Here is a 24,285-nt window from a genome sequence, read left to right as displayed (position 1 = left end):
GAGTTTAGCCTTACTATAAGTCTCTCCAAGACCGAAATCCTGGCACAAGACGTCGCAGAAATACCTATAATACAAATTGGGAACCACACCCTTTCAGTGGTGCAGGAATTTATCTACTTGGGTTCAACAATTGTCAGTAACCTAGACTTAGACATCGTGCTGACAAAAAGGATAGGAAAAGCTACCACAGCATTGGCAAAACGAATTGTGGCAAAGTCTGCCGTTCAAAAATTGGCTTGATTAGCCACACCAGATTCTGCCCCGTCTCAAGATTAAGCCAAAACCAGTGACTCATTTGGGCGCATCCATTGCCTTTCGAGACAAAAGGAGCCATATATATATATGGTGAAGGAGTTTAATCTCAGAAGTCATGTATGTGGGTTGTCCAGGTGGACATTTTTTGAGCGTGCACTAAATGGAACAATATTCAACCACATAAGCTTTTCCCTCAACCTTCTGAAAAACTTATTTAATGATGTAGTGTGGACACATATCTTATGCACAGGATAGAACATAATCTCTAGATTTATTGCAGCTCATTATGATACATACATATATTAAACATAAATGAATAACAGCACCAGGGACCAAGTTTTTAAGAGAGAAAGTAGTGAATTAAAATGCTACGAAAATAAGGGACTGCGCCGACCGAGGCTCGAACCTGTGACACTGGATTCGACACCACCGCCTAGCGATAACGCACCAAGCGAAACTAGCCTCTAGACCATCGGAATGTCCAAAAAAACATTCTTCTGATCCAGAGTCATTTCGCCTGTATGCAAATTACCACACCAGTGGTCAAAGGTCACAAGCTCCAGCTAGCCCCTCCCCCACCCCCGCAGCATCCATTCACTAACAACTTCGATAGAGCCGACACAGACAGCCGTTAGGCATGTATTAGACAAACGATGGCTCTATCTAATTGTTTATCTCTCACAAAGACAAGTGGACAACATAAACACATTACATATAGAAGCTTCAGTGGGTACGAGCAATAATGCTGTAATCGTAAATGTAAACATAGAGTTGAAGCTAGGTGCTGAAACAAATGATACATACATATATTAAACATAAATGAATAACAGCACCAGGGACCAAGTTTTTAAGAGAGAAAGTAGTGAATTAAAATGCTACGAAAATAAGGGACTGCGCCGACCGAGGCTCGAACCTGTGACACTGGATTCGACACCACCGCCTAGCGATAACGCACCAAGCGAAACTAGCCTCTAGACCATCGGAATGTCCAAAAAAACATTCTTCTGATCCAGAGTCATTTCGCCTGTATGCAAATTACCACACCAGTGGTCAAAGGTCACAAGCTCCAGCTAGCCCCTCCCCCACCCCCGCAGCATCCATTCACTAACAACTTCGATAGAGCCGACACAGACAGCCGTTAGGCATGTATTAGACAAACGATGGCTCTATCTAATTGTTTATCTCTCACAAAGACAAGTGGACAACATAAACACATTACATATAGAAGCTTCAGTGGGTACGAGCAATAATGCTGTAATCGTAAATGTAAACATAGAGTTGAAGCTAGGTGCTGAAACAAATGATACATACATATATTAAACATAAATGAATAACAGCACCAGGGACCAAGTTTTTAAGAGAGAAAGTAGTGAATTAAAATGCTACGAAAATAAGGGACTGCGCCGACCGAGGCTCGAACCTGTGACACTGGATTCGACACCACCGCCTAGCGATAACGCACCAAGCGAAACTAGCCTCTAGACCATCGGAATGTCCAAAAAAACATTCTTCTGATCCAGAGTCATTTCGCCTGTATGCAAATTACCACACCAGTGGTCAAAGGTCACAAGCTCCAGCTAGCCCCTCCCCCACCCCCGCAGCATCCATTCACTAACAACTTCGATAGAGCCGACACAGACAGCCGTTAGGCATGTATTAGACAAACGATGGCTCTATCTAATTGTTTATCTCTCACAAAGACAAGTGGACAACATAAACACATTACATATAGAAGCTTCAGTGGGTACGAGCAATAATGCTGTAATCGTAAATGTAAACATAGAGTTGAAGCTAGGTGCTGAAACAAATGATACATACATATATTAAACATAAATGAATAACAGCACCAGGGACCAAGTTTTTAAGAGAGAAAGTAGTGAATTAAAATGCTACGAAAATAAGGGACTGCGCCGACCGAGGCTCGAACCTGTGACACTGGATTCGACACCACCGCCTAGCGATAACGCACCAAGCGAAACTAGCCTCTAGACCATCGGAATGTCCAAAAAAACATTCTTCTGATCCAGAGTCATTTCGCCTGTATGCAAATTACCACACCAGTGGTCAAAGGTCACAAGCTCCAGCTAGCCCCTCCCCCACCCCCGCAGCATCCATTCACTAACAACTTCGATAGAGCCGACACAGACAGCCGTTAGGCATGTATTAGACAAACGATGGCTCTATCTAATTGTTTATCTCTCACAAAGACAAGTGGACAACATAAACACATTACATATAGAAGCTTCAGTGGGTACGAGCAATAATGCTGTAATCGTAAATGTAAACATAGAGTTGAAGCTAGGTGCTGAAACAAATGATACATACATATATTAAACATAAATGAATAACAGCACCAGGGACCAAGTTTTTAAGAGAGAAAGTAGTGAATTAAAATGCTACGAAAATAAGGGACTGCGCCGACCGAGGCTCGAACCTGTGACACTGGATTCGACACCACCGCCTAGCGATAACGCACCAAGCGAAACTAGCCTCTAGACCATCGGAATGTCCAAAAAAACATTCTTCTGATCCAGAGTCATTTCGCCTGTATGCAAATTACCACACCAGTGGTCAAAGGTCACAAGCTCCAGCTAGCCCCTCCCCCACCCCCGCAGCATCCATTCACTAACAACTTCGATAGAGCCGACACAGACAGCCGTTAGGCATGTATTAGACAAACGATGGCTCTATCTAATTGTTTATCTCTCACAAAGACAAGTGGACAACATAAACACATTACATATAGAAGCTTCAGTGGGTACGAGCAATAATGCTGTAATCGTAAATGTAAACATAGAGTTGAAGCTAGGTGCTGAAACAAATGATACATACATATATTAAACATAAATGAATAACAGCACCAGGGACCAAGTTTTTAAGAGAGAAAGTAGTGAATTAAAATGCTACGAAAATAAGGGACTGCGCCGACCGAGGCTCGAACCTGTGACACTGGATTCGACACCACCGCCTAGCGATAACGCACCAAGCGAAACTAGCCTCTAGACCATCGGAATGTCCAAAAAAACATTCTTCTGATCCAGAGTCATTTCGCCTGTATGCAAATTACCACACCAGTGGTCAAAGGTCACAAGCTCCAGCTAGCCCCTCCCCCACCCCCGCAGCATCCATTCACTAACAACTTCGATAGAGCCGACACAGACAGCCGTTAGGCATGTATTAGACAAACGATGGCTCTATCTAATTGTTTATCTCTCACAAAGACAAGTGGACAACATAAACACATTACATATAGAAGCTTCAGTGGGTACGAGCAATAATGCTGTAATCGTAAATGTAAACATAGAGTTGAAGCTAGGTGCTGAAACAAATGATACATACATATATTAAACATAAATGAATAACAGCACCAGGGACCAAGTTTTTAAGAGAGAAAGTAGTGAATTAAAATGCTACGAAAATAAGGGACTGCGCCGACCGAGGCTCGAACCTGTGACACTGGATTCGACACCACCGCCTAGCGATAACGCACCAAGCGAAACTAGCCTCTAGACCATCGGAATGTCCAAAAAAACATTCTTCTGATCCAGAGTCATTTCGCCTGTATGCAAATTACCACACCAGTGGTCAAAGGTCACAAGCTCCAGCTAGCCCCTCCCCCACCCCCGCAGCATCCATTCACTAACAACTTCGATAGAGCCGACACAGACAGCCGTTAGGCATGTATTAGACAAACGATGGCTCTATCTAATTGTTTATCTCTCACAAAGACAAGTGGACAACATAAACACATTACATATAGAAGCTTCAGTGGGTACGAGCAATAATGCTGTAATCGTAAATGTAAACATAGAGTTGAAGCTAGGTGCTGAAACAAATGATACATACATATATTAAACATAAATGAATAACAGCACCAGGGACCAAGTTTTTAAGAGAGAAAGTAGTGAATTAAAATGCTACGAAAATAAGGGACTGCGCCGACCGAGGCTCGAACCTGTGACACTGGATTCGACACCACCGCCTAGCGATAACGCACCAAGCGAAACTAGCCTCTAGACCATCGGAATGTCCAAAAAAACATTCTTCTGATCCAGAGTCATTTCGCCTGTATGCAAATTACCACTAATTCACTACTTTCTCTCTTAAAAACTTGGTCCCTGGTGCTGTTATTCATTTATGTTTAATATATGTATGTATCATTTGTTTCAGCACCTAGCTTCAACTCTATGTTTAGCTCATTATGATGTAGGCATAGACATATATATATAGACTGGACGATAAAGAACAAATTATTATCGGAAATATTTGGGAAAAGATAAGTGTGTAGATCCACATCACAAACCTATATATATTTGCCTATGTCTATGATTATAAAACAAAGACAAAATATTGGGAATTGGGCAGTTTTGTACTTTTCAAAACTAAAGATCAAAGGTATATATTGGCTGAAATGTTAGTCCTAGAATTTATATCTCAATCGCCGCCATTTTTTTTTCACATAGATATAGTACATAAAACATATTGACTCCCCCCAAATAAAAATAACTTCCTACTTCCAGTCTATATTTATTTATGTCTATGGATGTAGGCCGACTCATATTTTGTTTTGTGATTTCTTTGATAAGTGCAGGTTTTTAATTGACATTAAGACTCTTAAAAAAAAAGAGTCATACTCATAATAATAATAATAATGATAATAATCTTTATTGTCCGTAAGGAAATTTGTCTTAGAATTTGTGCATTACACCAACCAAAATATTGTAACTATAAAAAAACAAAATGTACATTCACACCTAATTCTCTCATAATTTACATATGAAAGGTTTATATCAAATTGTTTCTATTTAATGACTTGATTGCCAAGGAACAAAAGAGTGTTCGTGTCTATTTGTCTTTGCTATCGGTGTCTTGTATCTCTTTTTTGATGGTAAAAATCACAAAATCCTGAACCATATGGTGATTTTTTAATTCTAGAATCTTTTTAGCTTTTTATGGATGTTTGTCTCAAACATCTGCCCAAATGGGATTTGTTTTTTAGCAATAACTTTACCAGCAGCATTTAGGATTCTATGGAGTTTATTTTTATTAATGATCAGATTGTCATATCAGTTTATTTATATCTAAACCAAACATACAGAATATTAATGGAGATTCTCTTTGTAATAAATACATTGCACACTCCATCCTGCTTGACACTTAGAATTAAGTTCGTTTTGTAATAAATACATTGCAAACTCCATCCTGCTTTACAGTTAGAATTAAGTTCGTTTTGTAATAAATACATTGCACACTCCATCCTGCTTTACAGTTAGAATTAAGTTCGTTTTGTAATAAATACATTGCACACTCCATCCTGCTTGACACTTAGAATTAAGTTCGTTATGTAATAAATACATTGCACACTCCATCCTTTACTACTTCTTAGTTACCAAGCCCATATTCAAATATGGCATATTTTGGCCATGAACAAGACATTTAATAGGAATGGAAAGTTGTAAAAATGAATTATGAATTTTTGTAATAAATACATTGCACACTCCATCCTGCTTGACACTTAGAATTAAGTTCGTTTTGTAATAAATACATTGCACACTCCATCCTGCTTGACACTTAGAATTAAGTTCGTTTTGTAATAAATACATTGCACACTCCATCCTGCTTGACACTTAGAATTAAGTTCGTTTTGTAATAAATACATTGCACACTCCATCCTGCTTGACACTTAGAATTAAGTTCGTTTTGTAATAAATACATTGCACACTCCATCCTGCTTGACACTTAGAATTAAGTTCGTTTTGTAATAAATACATTGCACACTCCATCCTGCTTGACACTTAGAATTAAGTTCGTTTTGTAATGGAAGATATTTCTTAGCTCATTTCCTCTCATCAAACTCTCTTTAAAGTCTGGTGTGAGCATTTTCTCACTCGAAGGTAATAGATTTAGATCGACTCCCACATTTTTCCTCCACAGTTTCTTTCCAGTCTGTATAGTTCTTTCAGTGTCGCCATTTGAAAGTTCTTTGCTTGTATAGTCTCGCTGTTCCTGGAATGACTACAGAGATCTCATGCACAGAATTAGCTGTAAATTCACATCAGTGTCTGGCAAGACATTTTCTTGTCTTTTCTGTAACAGACTTACAGATCATGTAACCTCAGAAGTATCCTCTGTATTCTCTTAGTGCAGACAATAGTTTCTTGAAGATATGCTCAAGAGATTTATGATCATTATAAACTGTCACATCCTTACCATACCAAATATGTTGCTTCTAATCTACACACTTAAAAGTATTTCTTTCTCGATCTGAGTATATCTTGTTTCTGCGTCTGTGAGAGGTAATCACAACTATCCTGGAGTAGTGCTGCTCTTTATCTGCATACCATTCAATCTCTTCACATTCTTGTTCAACAGGCTAAAACTTTTGACAAAGAGAACTTTCAGATATTAGGTCACACCAAATATCACATTTTTTTATCTCACTCCCTGCTCACTCCTATGTAACATCGTAACAAATGCCACTCCACCCCCTCCGCAGAGCAACAAACAAGAAACTTTGAATTTTAAAAGACTAATTTATGAATTATCATTTTCCAAAATTACAATTTTCATCAAGGCATCCATAAGTCTATAGACTTATGTCGGAGCTTCGACGACGTATTCAGTTCCCCCCCCCCCCCACATTCATGGTGCGGCCGATGGAAAGCCAGTAGTGTTTTTTTTTTTAATGCGCGGGGTATTTTTCCCATTTATTTTTTGTTTTTAAAATTCAAGGTATAGCCCTCCCGCGAAAGACAAGAGGCCACTGCACCTGTTAATAATAATAATGTAATGTCTAAAGCGCTGTTAACAAACATAATGTAGGCTCAAGGTGCAATGAGAACATAACAGACAAGAGTTCAAATTAAAAACCGATCTACAAAAGTTGTGTTATTTCATTGAAATATTTGTTGGTACGTAACATATTTACAGACACCCTGTAACAAATCGTCACAAATAATTATTCCCCTCCCCCCCCCCCCCCAATATCCGAACGTTCTCAAAGTTGTGTCCGTTCTTGGAAACTTTGTTCACGATTCCATTTGGAATTCTTCATCATCTTTCAAAAAATTTTGTAGTGAAAAATCTGTTTGACTCGTTTTAGGGATAAATGTACTGAATTGAACCTAGACTTCTCCTGCTTTCATTTTTGTGAGGAGCTGGCATGACAATAACTGACTTTCTCTTTTCTAGATCTGGTTCTAAACCTTTCTCTGACAAGATATCGCCCATATAAAATACTCTGTTTTGCCTTGTCATAGTTCAGCTTTAGATTGTATGTACTCCGTTGATCTTTGCATGACTTGTTTCAAAATGAGGTCATGATGCTCAATATCTCTACTAGCTACTAGAATGTCTATGATGACATATCCACCTTTAATACATTGACACATTTCGTGTATTGTACTTTGATAACTATCTCGCTCTGATTTTATTCTAAATGGAAACCTTAACCATTTAGAGGTGTCCAAGAAGTGTCCTAGAGGTTCCAAGAGGTGTCACTAAAGGTATACTGAATGTCGCATAAATCCTGACTTACCATCGAGTTCTATTTAACCAAATTTGATTTAATAGCCCATGCATCAGAAGTCCATGGATCAGAAGTCCATCAAGCTATTTTCTGTTGTTTTTTTATGTTAATGTGATTTTTTTAAATTTGGGAAGTAAGGTCGAGAGGCTAATTACGCTTAAGCTTGGCTTGGCTTGGCTTGGCTACCTATGAAAGGAGCTCGAGGTTCAACACCAAACTCGAGCAGAGTTGTGTTTACTGAGCGCCTAAAGGCAGCACGGAAAACCTTCTCCCAGACACCCCCTCCCTCCTACTGGTCCACAATTGACATTGGACCATAGCGCTCTGAGCATGCTATAAGCATGAAAGTAGCGCTATATAAAAGCTATAATTAGTATAATAATTATTATTATTCATTTAGTGAGTTTGTAAACCAATGTGTGATTAGTTCTACGACTGTTTTTTTTTAATTTTAGGCCTACTACCAGCCAACATTTTCTTTTTGGAAAAGTTTGTAAGCACTATCATGAACTTCAGGAATAAGTTTTGGGTCAACTGATCTTAGTCATTGAATTCAACTCGAAGTCACCATTTCTAAATTAGTTTGTTCTTCCGAGTTCCATCTGAACCCTTTCTCTTCATTTCTCTTGTACTGGAAAAGTTGTATGTATTGTGTAATCTGTATGTATCTAGGTTGACAAGATTATATCAGTAATGAAAACAGTCGGACCATGTGTGGTCAGTAGGCCTAATAGAAACATTCTCTGAACATTAAATGATCAAATGAAAGTTTTAAAAAGGCGACATCTTGAAGAATGGTTCAATGTTGATAACTGGTTCAATTTGATTGTTGATGCGTGGTTCAATGTTGATGAGTGGTTTAGAATAACATGCGAAAAGGGGAACTTTTTTGCTTTCCTACAAATTTGATTGCAGAACGAAAATAAATATCCTTAAAATATCTATTTATAAGCAGACTACGTCACAGATTACCTCTTGAAGCTCGCTCAAATCATAATTCACACTGATCGTGTTCTGGTAATACTCCAAAGTGAGGTTGACAGTGCACGTGAATGTGACGTCACTCCCAGGGTACACGTCGTTGTTACTCACATCTATGGACACTGCAGCGACACCATCTCTCATCACAATGTGCACTAGAATAATTCCTATAGCTGAATGTGACAAAGAAAACTATTTACATTGAGTAGAAATAACGCATAATGATTTTTAATTGAAGAAAAAAATATAGAATGATCTTTTTAAAGAATTATCTCGTAATGAAAAATGGAAAAGTTGTATGTATTATATATGAGTCTCTCATTACACCGTCGCTTCTCTTTGTTAGATGTATGTCATATTTACAAGTGTCTCAACAGTCAATAAAGGATCACTACTCTGTGTTAGATGTATAGCTTTATGTATGAATATCGTATTCTGAGTCTCAATAAAATGACCCGCATTTTAACGCTCTACCCCCCCCCCCCAACATGCGTATAGGCCATGAATACATTACCAGCTTCGTTGAATCAGAACAGCCCACTTTAAAATGCTACCTCACACTAACATACTTTTCACCAGTGAATTCTAGAATCACCTTTTTATCAACTCCCAATCCCACCCCCCCCCCCCAAAAAAAAAAAAAGTCTCCATTAGTTAAATTAAATTACCCCTAGCATCAGACTGGTGCAAAACAGGCATGTGTGCTTATTCCAACACTTTCTGCATTTTGTTTTTCTTTGTTTAGAAATGCGAAATAAAATGAAGCAACGTACTTCCGGTAATGCGTGTAACGTTACGGTATTGCTCTCCAATACTAACATGTCCAAGATTCTTGTTACTGAACTTCTTTATGCAGACGATTTCTTCTTGGTCAAACCGAGCAGGACAATGAATTTCTGCTGCTTCGTTTGGTCTTTCAAAAAAGATCTACGCTCCAAAAATAGCTAACTGAAGGACAACCTTCTAAATAATGCTGACTACTTCACGTATCTGGACAACACTGTCCAACGAGGCATCAATGTCCATAAAAATAGCGTTTTGGGCGCCTCAAATTGAGAGTATGGCGGAAAAGGTCTTTTCGCTTACAAACAAAAAAATATCATTTTTATAGAGCAGTGGCTTTCACCACATTTTTGTATGGCTCTGAGACCTGGGTGCTCTGCAGGGAACATCTAAAGCTACCCGAACGCATCCATTATAGATACATTCGCTCCATAACGGGCATTCGCTGGCAAGCTTACTTTGCAAATAAACATGTTTTGTTGGAAGCTGGGGTGGAGGTGGGTCGGATACCTCTCCGTATGGGGGATGTTAGCATGCCAAACGCGAAAATTTGATATTTTGGCGAGCTTACAAGAGGACGGTGTAAAAGAGGTGCACTGCGGAAACGTTTTTAAGATCTACTCAAATCCCATGTCGCCCTTACTGGCACAGAAGTAAGCAGCTGGCAGCAGCTGGCCTCTAAAAGTGACAGCTGGAGAGCAACACGAAGGACTTAGACTTAGGTCCTCCCGCGCCGTTCGACGCATTGGGCGGCAAGCTGCCTCCATAATGATCTGTCACTGGCAATGTCTGAAGCCTCCTCCCACCTGGTGTCCACTGTTCTGAGGTCCTCCATGAAGGTGTGTCGCCAGGTAATACGAGGACGTCCCTGTTTGCGCTTTCCTCGTTTTGGCTTCCATGTTATCGCAACTCTTGGTGTGCGTAATTCATTTTGACGTAGAACATGTCCCGCAAACCTCATGCGACGCTCAGTCACAACCTCACTAAGTGTTCGACTCCCAGTTCGGCATAGGATTTCCTTGTTTGAGATCCGGTCTGTGTAACTGACTCCCAAAATCCGTCTCAGCCATCTCTGTTGAGAGACATTTAGTCTTTTCTCAATTTTGACAGATGACTTCCACGTCTCACATGCATATGTAGCAGTTGGAATGACGATTGTGTTGAGAAGGTGTATTTTTGTCTCGAGTCCAATGGCTTGGCTAGTCCAAATAGGCTGCAGCCTTTGGAAAATGCTCCCTGCCTTTCCTATTCGGCATGCTACATCATGGTAAGCATCTCTCCATCATTTGTTATGATGCTGCCAAGGTACGTGAACTTGTCCAGCTCTTCAAGCTTTGACTCGCCAAGTCTGACGGGGACACCCTTTGCCTTATATACCACTCGCATAATTTTAGTCTTATCCAAGTTTATGCGGAGGCAAATTTTGAGTGCCTCTCTGTCTAGGCTCTCCGTCATTTCTTGAATGCATTGAATGCACGAAGGACTTGGGACACACATTTGAGATCCAACGAAAAGCCCTTGCTAAAGACAGGCGCAGACATCGAAAAAAAAAAGACCTAAATAGACCCCTGGTGGATAACGGCTTTAACGGCATCAAATGTGCCTACATATGCTGGTCACGATGGGCCTGCACGGTCACATGAACTGCTGCACTCATCCTTAGTTCTCTGGAATTACATTTCCTATATATTACAAAACATTTGAAAATACATTTGAGTCTTTCAAATATCCAAATGTTAAATCTAGTCGGTTAGATTATTAGTAAATTTACATTGGACAATTTTCGTTGCAAGTCAATTGAAACTTGTACCGCATCAGTGATTTCCTTGGAGAAAAAGTTTTCATTTCAGCATTTGAATTAATAATTTTTGTTTTCATCTAAGTGTCTGTCGGAGCACTTTAGTTTCAATTTGCAACACTCGACGGTAAAGGTTATAAACTCTCTCTCCCTCTCTCTCTGATTATATAACATATATACATCTATATAACAAGTAAATATCAAGAGGTACGATTTAATTTTATAACAATCAAGTGATGGTGCAGTTGTTTTTTTTTCACTTTTAGTCTATTTTCTTAAACGAAACGAGTTACCCCCCACTCCCAAACCACAAGGTAATAATAATAATAATCAGTTCCTGCCGGAGGCTCACATTTCTCTAAGCCTACCCTATTAACCTTACACATCCTTACCAAGGTCATTTAGGATTCCCGTGTGACCAGTGCATTGCTTGTACCTATAAGAAGCAGGTAAGACAAAACTGACAACCATGGTGGCTCTATGTGGACTACCAGTGGCTTTTTATTACTTTAAGATACTATAGGATGAAATACAAGCTATACGCATTGTTAAGACTTCATTGAGAATCATGTAAGAACTCGTTACAGCCTTGAATGTTTTATTGTAAAGGGACTGATACATACAGGAGGACTCGATTTTTTTTTATTACAATCAACCTTTAAGTTTGTCTTAGTCTTGAACCCAGGCCCATGGGCACCATGCTTTGACTCTGCAGACAACACGTAGTATGGAGATAATCCAATCTTTATCCCATTACTTTCAGAAGTAATACCACTTACTTTGCTAACTTTCCTATTGCTTTTCTTGATACTAAAATGTTAACTTACCTGATATAGTCCCAAAATTACTCATTTGTCCTATGACCACTTTATTTCAGTTCTAATGGTGTATTTTTCTCGTCCAAGAAACCATTGTTGTCACTCTGAAACATAATCCTAAGTTCTTGAGTGTCTGAAAGTTACAAGAAAGAAAATATTCACAACAACCTCGTTTTACTCCTAATGTATTAGTATATTTGTGTGCTTGTGTATAGCCTACACACATTGACTAGACCTTGCAACTCAAACCCTACTTTGTGCATCATAAGTCTTAGAACTTGATAAATAGACCTCCAACAATAAGTGTCTCTTACTATTATACAGAAAGATAGTTGGCTTTGCGTGTAGGCATTCTTTAATATAAACAGAATCCCTCGTTTCAACAATTTTTTTTTAAAAGCTAAAAATTCGGCTTATTATCTTTATAAAACATGCAAGATGTTTTAAATTTAAGTCTTTTTCTTTGAATATAGAAATCTTTTGCCCCAATAGGCACTCGACCACTGAGCGATGTTATGGCCGAGCGTCGCATGAGATTTGAGTACTGTGGGACTCCAACAGAATGAATCGCGCGTCCCAAGGATAGCAATCAGTGACCTCACTAGAGTTGCTTGTTTATGAAAACAGATATTATTTCACTAGATATTATTTGAGTAGATATTATTTCACTAGATATTATTTCACTAGATATTATTTCACTAGATATTATTCCACTAGATATTATTTCACTAGATATTATTTCACTAAGTTCAATGTAGTTTCGTCTAGAAAGTCAAGGTTACTATCAGAAAATGGGAAATAGAAAGGGATTTCCAACTAAAGAAACATGGTTAATTAATCTTTCAATAATCTTTCAATAATCTTACAATAATCTGGCAGTGTTAATTGGTCGACGTAAACAACATACAAAAGACACATTTTTAAAATCATTTCTGATGATTCCAGAGAAAGTCATTTCATTAAGACAGAAGATTTCTGAGTTGTAAGAAACTTGATCACGTGTACGATCATTTTATACCTGAACCTTCATTTACGTCACACTAAGTCAAGTTTCAGTCAATATCGAATTAGTGGGTTGTAGAGACAGTATAAAAAATGTCACTAAAGATAGACCATTTCAAATAGAACAGTAATTTTGTAGATAGATGTTTTAACAGACTATTTGTGACATGTACTACAAACTAGGTCGTTTATTTATTTTTTTTAATTCCATTGCTTTTTGTTTTCAATTCAACTTACCCTGACTCAACTCTTTTATTAACAAAAACACATTTCAAAAGTAGGCTAACACTTTTATTTTGTCGAATCCATTGGCCTCATAAAATCGCTTGCCTTATGTCTCATTTCAACTAAGATTTGACTGCTTCTTAGTAATCATGACATGAAGAAATTGAACTGATTGACTAACTTAAAGACACCCAGAAACCTCCAAATAAAGACCAATAACTCTCCACTACACAATCGTACGAATAAAACAATTGCCTATAACACCAAAGCAAACTGATTCCGAAGTCACTGAACACTAGGATACACCTGTCCAAGTTAGAGTCTAGGAAACAAAAAGATCGAGAACTGTGAACGTAAGGCTGGGCTATTGTTTTTAAAAAGGTAAATACGTTCGTCTTTGATTGATGTTATCGGATGTATAAATCCTAAGAGGCGATTGAAACAGACATCGGATCTGTGAATAAAAAAAAGAAAGAATAATCGGGCCAACGCCTGAGGTGAATGTCTATATTGAGAAGATTTAAAATTTCTTTGCTTGTTTTAAGCAGTTAGAGGCCTAGTCCAGACGGCTAGAGTAATTTATTTTCATCTAATAATAATAACACTCAAGAAGCTGCTATTACAATTTAGCGGTTTAGGGGAGACAAGAACTAGCTAAAGTTGAACTGGTGCTCACGTCACTGAGGGATTCAGACAACAAAGACGTGGAGACGGTAAAGGCTCTTTCTGAAGAAGGGGCGGGTGTATTACATTTGTGGAGTAATCATTGGTTTAAACATGAAAAATGCACTTAGTACTTTATGCATTTTGTAGTTTATGTGTATGTCGGGGATGTTCACACTAAACTCACAGTAACATGCCATTTGTTTATATATGAATTTAATATTTGGTTCTACTGTGCTAAATAACTATACACACATTATAAAATTTTCGAAATTTTAAATGCTCCCAGATTCTGTACTACGGATACTGGATCTATTTATAGATGTGCCTCCATCTTATACAAATCTGCAATTAATGTTATTTATTGTTTGAGATTTTCTGAATTAACTCTTTCCCTCCGTAATTATTTTTGCATATCCAGACGAATTCTTCATTTCGCTCATTACTATTTCACTACCATAATTTGATTCTTATCTTATCTTATGTAATACAGATGTTACTTCAAAGAAGAAGATGATTACGTCCTACACATCATGCATTTAGTCATGCATATTAACGAATGACCTAAATTCTGCCAAGTCACTGGTTTTCCTGGCTAGCTCAGGCAACCCATTCCATTCTCTAATAGCACTAGGGAAGAAAGAGCATTTGTACAAATTTGTCCTAGCATATGTAGTGAGGAATGTGCCTTTATCTTTGTGTCTTTCTGAGTATTTTATTAGATTTTGTATTTGAAGATTATGGCTCAGTGTTTTATGCATAATTGCTACTTTACTTTTAAGTCTTCTATCCTGAAGGCTTTCTAAATTTAGTGATCTTACTATAAAGATGTTACTCTAGTCAAATGTCAATATTCGTCTGTAATGAATCTCACTGCTCTATCTTGTGTATGTTCCAGTTTCTTAATGTTTTCTTGAGTTGAGGGGTGCCAAACAGAGGATGCATATTCTATTATTGGCCTAACCAAGGTTAAATAACATTTTAGTTTTATGTTCTTCTTTGATTTATAGAAGTTTCTTTTAATAAACCCTAATGCATTGTTTGATTTTTTGATAATTTTTTTTCTAATCTAATCAGCTTAGTACGCAGAAATTGTCGCGTCATATGTCTACCAACCCATTATTAGCAAGTATAATGTAACTAATTTAGTTATTTAAAATAGATATAATTTAAAACAAGGTTACAAAGACAGTTTGTGTGGAACACAAACTCAAAATCGGCCCCCGAAGTGGTCCACCCAGGCAGGTAAAAAGGCAGGTATCAATATTTTCAGAAAGAACATTAGAATTAAATTCTATCAAAGACAAATTACAGAGAAGAATGTGGGCATACCTGATTTCTTTAGGAGTCCGTGGGCCGCATATCGCCCGTGCGTCGTAATTAACCCACCTCTGGCCTATAATAATGCTGTCTTTATGCATTACTAAAGGCTGGTAATAAAACTATGTCCATTGATCTGCGTATACATTGTGTTGACACACTATTAGATCGCTGCAATTTCTAGACTATACACAACAGTGTCGTGTGTAACAAGTCAACCAGGCGTGACGTCTTGTCTAGCAACAAGCTAAGGGAGGTAACCTTGATATCATTTTGTGATGTGAATTAGGAAACTTGATAATCAAGCAATTTACTGATCAAATGTATTTGTTTGTGATAATTTCAGACTTGTAAAACAATATACTCGATTCATTTTTATAGTTCACACCTACAACTTTCAGTTCAACCTTTACTGAAGAGTTTGATCGGGTAGAGGAAAGACATTGTGCACCTGTCTAGGTCTTTGTGATGTTTTAAATTAAAATGTGAAACATACAAAATATAAAGGATCTATCCATATGAGGAAGAACTCCGCACTTTCTCAATAACGTAGAAGTTTTTTGAGTAGTTGATATCAAACAAAATAATTAATTACCAGTACTCAATTGACTAAATGGTTACTTTTAAATTGGCTCAAGGTGCAATAAATAATTGATTTCAGTTTCAACTTGATCCGAGAATGGGTATTGAAAAAATAACGTTAACTAGTCGCCAGGCGAGTAGAATACGCCGCTATTTTTTAGGGCTGGCCTTAGGCCACTGCAACCTATGCAATTGCAGTGGGCCTCGCACTTCCATAGGACCCGCGCTAATTCTAGATGTATAAATTATTAAATTAAACCATTTTATAACTTATAACAGATTTCCCGCGGCCTCCTGTCGATTTACCAGGAGCTCCTGGAAGTCTTCTGAAATTGCAAAATATATTAAAAAGCCCTGGAAATATCCGGAAATTATTAAAATCTTGAGAAAACTCATACAAATCTCCTGAAATATATAGACACAAATTGTCATTTAGGGTGTCTTCAATATGGAAAACGCCAATCCAACGCCGATAAAAAAAAACGGCATTAGGCAATACCCGTAATTGTGGAATCTAGTGAAAGAAGCTTCTCGCGCCTCAAACTAATGAAGAATTACTTGAGGTCAACAATTCTCGTAGATACATTGAAACATTTGGTATTTCTTGCTAATGTGCTTGATCTATGTAGGAAACAGAATTCTTATGATATACTGTATGACTTCGTTACACGCAAGGCTCGTGTAGTAATTTTGTGCGTAGTAAAGAATTAATAAAATACAAAGACGAATATATTTTCTAATACAAACTCTTAATTTTCACTTGAAATCCGTTTCGCATTGGGCCCTCAATGGTTAAATCCGGCCCTGCTATTTAGTGACTGGTGAATACAGAGTAGATTACTTGTTCTCTTTCCATGACTTCTTGGTCACAATAATTAAGTCCGGCCCTGCTATTTAGTGACAGGTGAATACTACTTGATCTCCCCCCCCCCCTCTTTTTTACGTGGGAAACTGGTTCGACTTTTAGAAATAAAATAGTGAAATTTCCTTTGCGTCTTGTCCAAACTGTTGAGCCATGAAGAAAATTATATATAAAGACAATTATTTAAGGGAACAAACCCAGCATATTTGAACATATCTGTAAATACGCAAGGATTAATTTCCCTTGTTGGTATCAAACAAAATTATAATTACAAGTAATTAATTAACGAATTGGTTAATTTTTTATTGATTCATGTAGTGTCTACGCCATAAATAGATGTGAAAAGTTTCAACTTGTCCCGAGAATGGGTGTGGGACAAAAAACGTGTATAAACTTTGTATCAGACAGAGTGAGTTGATATAGGCCTTGTAAACAAACATGAAATGGCCATCACTCAACGTAAATGTGTTTTGAATAGCTGCAGATATGTAATATGTTCATGAACAGATGTAGACATGAAATATGATTTGAACATAGTAGTCATTGTAGTAGTCATAGAATATGTTTTGAACAGCTGAAGACATAGAATATGTTTTGAACAGCTGAAGACATAAAGTATGTTTTGAACAGCTGAAGACAGAATATGTTTTGAACAGCTGAAGACATAAAGTATGTTTTGAACAGCTGAAGACAGAATATGTTTTGAACAGCTGAAGACATAGAATATGTTTTGAACAGCTGAAGAGATAGAATATGTTTTGAACAGCTGAAGACATAAAGTATGTTTTGAACAGCTGAAGACATAGAATATGTTTTGAACAGCTGAAGACATAAAGTATGTTTTGAACAGCTGAAGACAGAATATGTTTTGAACATCTGAAGACATAAAGTATGTTTTGAACAGCTGAAGACAGAATATGTTTTGAACAGCTGAAGACATAGAATATGTTTTGAACAGCTGAAGACATAGAATATGTTTTGAACAGCTGAAGACATAAAGTATGTTTTGAACAGCTGAAGACATAGAATATGTTTTGAACAGCTGAAGACATAGAATATGTTTTGAACAGCTGAAGACATAGAATATGTTTTGAACAGCTGAAGACATAAAGTATGTTTTGAACAGCTGAAGGCAATACATGCTTTGAGAAGCTGTAGACACGGAATAAGTTTTGAAGAGCTGTAGATATGAAATATGTTTTGTATAGCTACAAATTAGACATGAAATATGTTTTCAACATGGCGTGGCCAGGTAGGTTTTCGAAATTCAAACTCAGAAATAAAATATTGTCCCTTCCTCTGGAAATATTTTACACACTGATCTTGTTTTCCTACAAGTACTGGACTCCATTATTAATAAAGTATACAAGTCAACCAAGCAACATCATGAAGACAAAAAAAGCAAGCTACAGTAACAAGTTCCATGAACGCAACCATAAACGTTATTAAGTTTCAACCACACACACAAGCCATTAATGAATGTCACTAGGCAAAATTAAAGTAGATCTACAAGAATCAAGCAACATTCTCAGAAAACTAAAGCAAACTAAAGTCACCAAAATCCAGTGGAAGGGTAGAGGAGGTTTAACCTTAAAGCTTAAAACAAAATGACAGTTACCAAAGTCCATGAGCGAAGCAAGGAGAAGGGGAATTTAGGTTCACGCCCCTTTCAAATCAAATTGCTTAGGTTCCCAGTTATAACGTTAATGAATGAACATTCAAGTAACAGTCTGAGAAAACTAAGAAGCTCAGAATAAATAAAAAAAATAAAATAAAATAAAATAAAACGCTTGCCGCAGGGGCTCCCAACTGGGGAAACTTGCACCGCTGACCCAAACACCTTATCTGGCAAGGGAGGTGTGTATGCCGTCATTCTACTTCCTACTAACACAGAAATAACTTAATATGGAGTACACAAGAATTACCTCTATATAAACTATGGACTAGCTGGAAGGAACATTATTTAAATATAAATAAATAATGTGTGTGTAATGAATGTCTTTGCATTTACCAAAAAAAAGGGGGGACATTTTCTTACCCCCAGCCGATAAAAAAATCCTGGCTACGCCCATGGCTTTGAACAGCAGAATTGGAATTAAAATTATACTTATGGCCGAATATTTAGAACTATGAAGGTTAAATTAGCTTCTAAAAGTGACACCAAGCATGACTAACATGCATGAAGTGTTATTCTAGGCTAGATCTATAGCTATAGGTTGGGGGGGGGTGCTGACATTGATTTCTACTTTTTAAAATCTAAATAGTTTTAAAAAAAAACATAAGTATCTACGTAAAATCACTTACATTGTAGGCCTAATGATCTCCCAAAATCTGACACACCCTAACGCATATCTGTTTGTGATGGAACATCTTTAAATATCGATAAGAGTTTAAAAGTAAACACGGCCACCATATTTACTACTGGAAATATATTTGGTCACGTCCATGATTGTCAATGAACAGAATCGATCCAGTCAACGTGTTGCCCATGACATTGAAGATCGGTATTGAATAAAGAAAGTTTGACAGTAATGAATAGTTTGTGATCCATAAGCCATAACACCATGCCAGAGAATGTAGAACTGAACAAAATACAGTCTGACACAGTCACACTAACAAGGGTCCTCAATCTGTTTCTTCCACGATACTGTAGTTTCCACAAACGTATGTTTCAGAACCAAAATATTTCTCGCTCACGTAATTATTATGCCCGATTAAACATGCGCGCACACACACACACGCAAGCACGCACACACACACTTATGATATTCCATGACAGGGTTGTCTATTTGAATTCTATTTGAATTCTTTCCAGTTACCAAAACTGTCCACCAACGGAGCTAAACCCTTGAATCACCTGATCAAAGGTTTTCTCCCAGTGCAGTGGCCAGGAAGGAGACATTGGTTTGACACTAAACTGAAGAGTTACTTCAACTAGACGCTCATCTCATCATAATCTTTACAGGGATTTTAACCCGCCCTCCCCGTTCTTTTAATAAATTGGGCTAGTACCCTAGGTAGCCTTAAAGTTTCTACAATATACTATTACTACAGAGTAACCTAAAGAGTTGACCTACGCACACCTTACTGAATGACGCACACTGTGATCAAATACAAAACTGCTTTAAAAAAAACTGGTCTAAACGAGGACACTAACCTAACGTGCACCCAACTGAAGGAGGTGTATGAGAAAACTGAGGCAATGGGGAGGGGGGATAATCACATGACACTATCAAGAAAGTTATGTCGAAACAAGTCAACCGAAACGACTAGTTTCGGCCTCACTAGCTTTGCAATGTCGCCAAATCACATGTTAGATTTAGATTCTATATCGTGATCACAGTAAGAGCTACTTAATAATTACCGCAGCTAGCTTGCCCATATGTATAATTCGATACCCATGCAGTTAGTGTATTTATATAGGAAACCTAAATAAATACTAACATAATATCAAAAGATGACATAATCAAACTGTACTGAATAATGGAACATCACAGAACTATAAAAAGCACACACATATTATTTTTTTTTTTTGCTAGAAAAAATAATCTTACCTTATACTTTGGAAATTCTTATTTTTATATAGATGCATTATACAAAAGGTGGACTTGTAAACAGTTAAACATTCATTCATGACGAGGATGTCGCACCGCAAGTCAATCTCACATGCAGTGAGATGAAGATTGAAGGCCAGCTAGCTGCGCTCTCCAAGTGGAGGGGCTTGCAGCCCAGATTGTGCGCCTACAACTTTCGGGGCCACAGAACTATAGCTGTCCCCACTGCAACAACCATCAACCCGATCACATTAGCAGCAATGTGGGACCGATAACCTCGCAACCGGGTAGGCAACCAAAGCGCACCTTTAGCCAGAGGAGGCCAATGAAGAAAAACAGGAAATGCTACACATGTGGCAAACCTGGCCATCTGGCAAGAAATTGCAGGCTGCAGAACAGGTTCCAAGGTCAGCGAAAGAAGCCAGGGAACCGGGCTCACCAACCACACCCTTCTAGAAGCAACAGCTCGAATTATGGTAGACAGGACCACTTCATCCGAGCTTGCCATAATGTCACTGCAGCAGTGAATCACGTTCAGATTGCCTCAGTGGAACAACCACAGGCAGTACAACTGCAACCTGCCCCCAAGCCAACAGAATTGTTGGTTGAGGTGCCACAGAATCCTAGGCGATCCAACACTGCACCTGATTCGTTGGTTCGCAGAAGCCAACCCGCAGTGGCAGAAATGATGTCGATTCATACAGAAGTTGCCTCACCTGACACTTCCAGTAATCATGCAGAAGGAGGTAGGGAAACAAATCCTTTCCTACAGTTACATCCGGTTCAACCTGAATCCACCATGCTTTCCCATGAGTTGCAGAGGAAAAGAAATGATCTTCTGAACATTGGATGCCGAATTCTAGTCGAACGAAGAGTCAGAGGCCAGGGCAGACAGTTCATGCAATACGAGCCCTCATATTACATAATTACTGCCGTGACAAAATACGCCTCTGGATGGTACATGGTCGAGTCAGAAGATGGCAGTACATACAGATATGTAAGGGAGGAGGAAATGAAGTTTGTTTCCTCACCTTATGGATTCTTGTATTCGTAAATTATTTTTTTATGCTGCTATACTTCTATGTAATATGATGCATTATTATTAAGTACTTTTTGTCATATTATTGAAGCTCTAATATTTTGTGTAATGTACCTTTTTCCAATTGATGGAAGGTATGAACACTATGTGTGTATTATATTTTTAGTAATTTGTTAGTACTTTGTTTTGCGAGGACGCAAAATTTTTAAGGCGGGATGAATGTGAGCTTGCGCTCCCAGAGCTATTTTTTGTGTGTATTTTTATTGGCTAGAATGCAGGGGTGGGCAACTTTTTTCAATCGAGGGCCGCATTTATAAAATTTGGGGACTAGGCGGGCCGCATATATATATATATATATATATATAGTGGGGAGGACCTGATATACGGGTCGGCTGAACTTGACCAAGCACCGGTCAGCAAAGGGTCAAGTTGACCTCTGCCCCGGTAGCTGAGATGTGAATTCCTTTTCCTGCTGGCATCCTCCATTGAAACTTGCTGCTACGCACCTACCCCAATACCACCTTGTCTGATCCTGCTGTGTTTGTCCTAAGTTCATTGTTTTGACCAAGGCTGCAGGTAAACACATTTTTACTGTTTCTTGTATATCATATATTCTTGTTTATTTTTTATATAGCATATTGCTACCCAGGTTTTGTTCTCATTGTCAGACTACCTTTGTTTTGTAGTTTTGAGATGCCTTTGGAAGGAAGGCCCACTCTGTACATAATGTGGGGACCTCAGCTCCTATTTTGTTTTTCTTGTCAGTCGAGCTCATATCTTCTGAGCCAAGCCCATTGTATCTTTTGTTTGTGAGTCAGGCTCACCATATTAATTGTCCCTCTTGTAAATATATTCCTATAACCAGTTGTAGATACTGGCTGTTAAGATACCGTGTATAGATTTGTTCTATTTAATTGTCATAGTTTTGTAAGAAAAGGTAAGATCGAAGCTCTTCAATGTATGTTAGTTTTATATAGAACTATTTATTTTTTGAAAATTACTTTATGTCATTTATTTTTATAATGTTGTTGGTGTTCCATATCTCTCTTGTGTTTATAAAAGAGATGATTGGTTCACACTATAAGAATTTCTTTTTTTTTTGTTTATTTCTAGTATTTATACCTGATGTTGTGTTTACAAATTGGTCTGTTCATTTAGACCATATAATTATGTTTATTTTATGCTCATTAGTAACTATGTTGTATATTTGCCTTTGGCAGGTTTTTTTGTGTGTACATTAAACTTGAAATAAGCCTCCTGACTTGCTTCGTCATTTTGGTTGTCATATTCTGTGCTGAACCCACCACATATATATATATATATATATATTATTATATATATATACTAATTTTACGAATGATTTTTTTTTTAATTATGTTATTGTCCATTTACATCCAACATTTCATCAACAAGAATGTATGAAGTATATAACTGTTTACTCTCGTGCATAATGTTCCGGAACCATGGAACTAGCTTACTAGTTGTTGTTTTTCTTGTGACTACTGTAAAATTAACTTCAATAAGCATCGACCTGTTCTAACACTTGATAATTTTCAAACAAAAAGAAAAGCTTGTGCAAAGATGAATGTGGTTACATAAAATGTGAAAGTTTAAGTTTTTTAAAGTGTGGATGCAGCTTCTGGCACCCATGAAACTCCCGCGAAAGAACTGACTGGAACTTCTCTATCAGTTCATAATTTGCTTGGAGGTATGTCATCTGGAGCTGAGTCAGCTTCTGCATCAAATGGTGAGCTGAGGCTATTGAAAACTGGTTTTAAGTTCTTGACGTCTTAAAATTTGCTTTAAAATTCCACAATCCAAATGTCTTCACTAGAAATAATTTCACCTTTCAGCTAATGTAAATGACAAAGCCTTTATTTCTCTTGCTGGCCTCAAGAAATGGAATAGCTTTGTTTGAAAAGATTTAAGATGCAAGTACATTTCATGTCCAAACAACAAATTGCAATGGTTCCGATGATAAACATGAAGTCTTGTCTTCAGCTCTTCATTAGAAATATGTCTATCAAGGAACCTTACAATTTTTTCCTTGAGATTCCATGTTAATCTAATGATTGGCCAGTGAGTGCTACTGTGCTACCGAACATCAGAATGTTTTAATTCAAAATCTTCAAGTACTTTTCGGAACTGCCAGTCGGGGACGGCCATGGATAATTGGAGGCCATAGGCGAAGTCAATTTGGTGGCCCCAAATAAAATAAAAAATACAAAATAAAGGGAAAAAAACTAAAATTAAGCAATTTATTAAAGACTTAGTGTACTTCGAACAATGGCTTTGGGTACATGTTTTGCTATTCCTTCTCTTAACTAGCAGGGTGTATGTAATGTGCGGGGCCCCCAATACTCATGGACCTTGGCAACTGCATGCTTTGATTATGCCTATGAACGGCTCTGTGCGTGAATTATATATGTGTTATGCATTCCCCAATTGTGACAAATTTAATGTATCTTTGTGTAACTTTTCCAGTTACTAGTTTATGGTTGGGATATTTTCTTTATTTTTATTAAAAAGGATGTTTTTTCCAGTCAAAGCTCCATCAGTTGTTACCCTTGCCATCTTGTACAAGCCAACCCAACTCTTTCAACACAGTTCCTCATAGCATTGAATAAATACTGGCCTGGGCTTATGTCTTTTACTGAATTTATCGAAATATTGCTATTAAATATAATCTTCGTTTACTTCATGCTTTATAGAAGGACTTTTGGAGACAATGTTTCTTTAGCCTCTTCAATATTATAAGTGATAAGAATAAAAAATTTCAATAATGTTTATAGATATTTACAATAATTTATTTTAATATATTTGCATTTTTATATGTGTAATGTGTGGGCATACTTGATTTATTTAGTGTTTCTCG

General features: G+C 37.5%; 1 protein-coding gene across 8 annotated transcripts in view; it reads right to left on the bottom strand.

Annotated features, from left to right (window-relative positions):
- Nucleotides 1-20,499, bottom strand: part of LOC106050562 (uncharacterized) — a 40,377-nt gene extending 19,878 nt beyond the window's left edge. Inside the window, exons 1-3 of one of the 8 annotated variants that reach the window (XM_056010046.1) lie at nucleotides 20,372-20,499; nucleotides 12,173-12,296; nucleotides 8,756-8,937 (exon numbers count right to left, since the gene is read on the bottom strand). In XM_056010046.1, coding sequence (XP_055866021.1) covers nucleotides 8,756-8,937; nucleotides 12,173-12,197 — 207 coding nt within the window. In that variant the 5' untranslated portion in view covers nucleotides 12,198-12,296; nucleotides 20,372-20,499. Of the gene's footprint in view, nucleotides 1-8,755; nucleotides 8,938-12,172; nucleotides 12,297-13,402; nucleotides 13,790-15,385; nucleotides 15,634-18,435; nucleotides 18,576-19,121; nucleotides 19,634-20,371 lie in introns of those variants that run through there. The other 7 variants (XM_013205534.2, XM_013205537.2, XM_056010045.1 and 4 more) reach the window with 7 other exon arrangements.
- Nucleotides 20,500-24,285: the final 3,786 nt, after the last annotated feature.

Source organism: Biomphalaria glabrata, chromosome 14 (genome assembly GCF_947242115.1).
Source record: "Biomphalaria glabrata chromosome 14, xgBioGlab47.1, whole genome shotgun sequence".
In the NCBI taxonomy this organism is placed as follows: Eukaryota; Metazoa; Mollusca; class Gastropoda; family Planorbidae; genus Biomphalaria; species Biomphalaria glabrata.
Note: the sequence above shows the minus strand (reverse complement) of the source record. Positions and strands in the feature narration are given on the sequence as shown.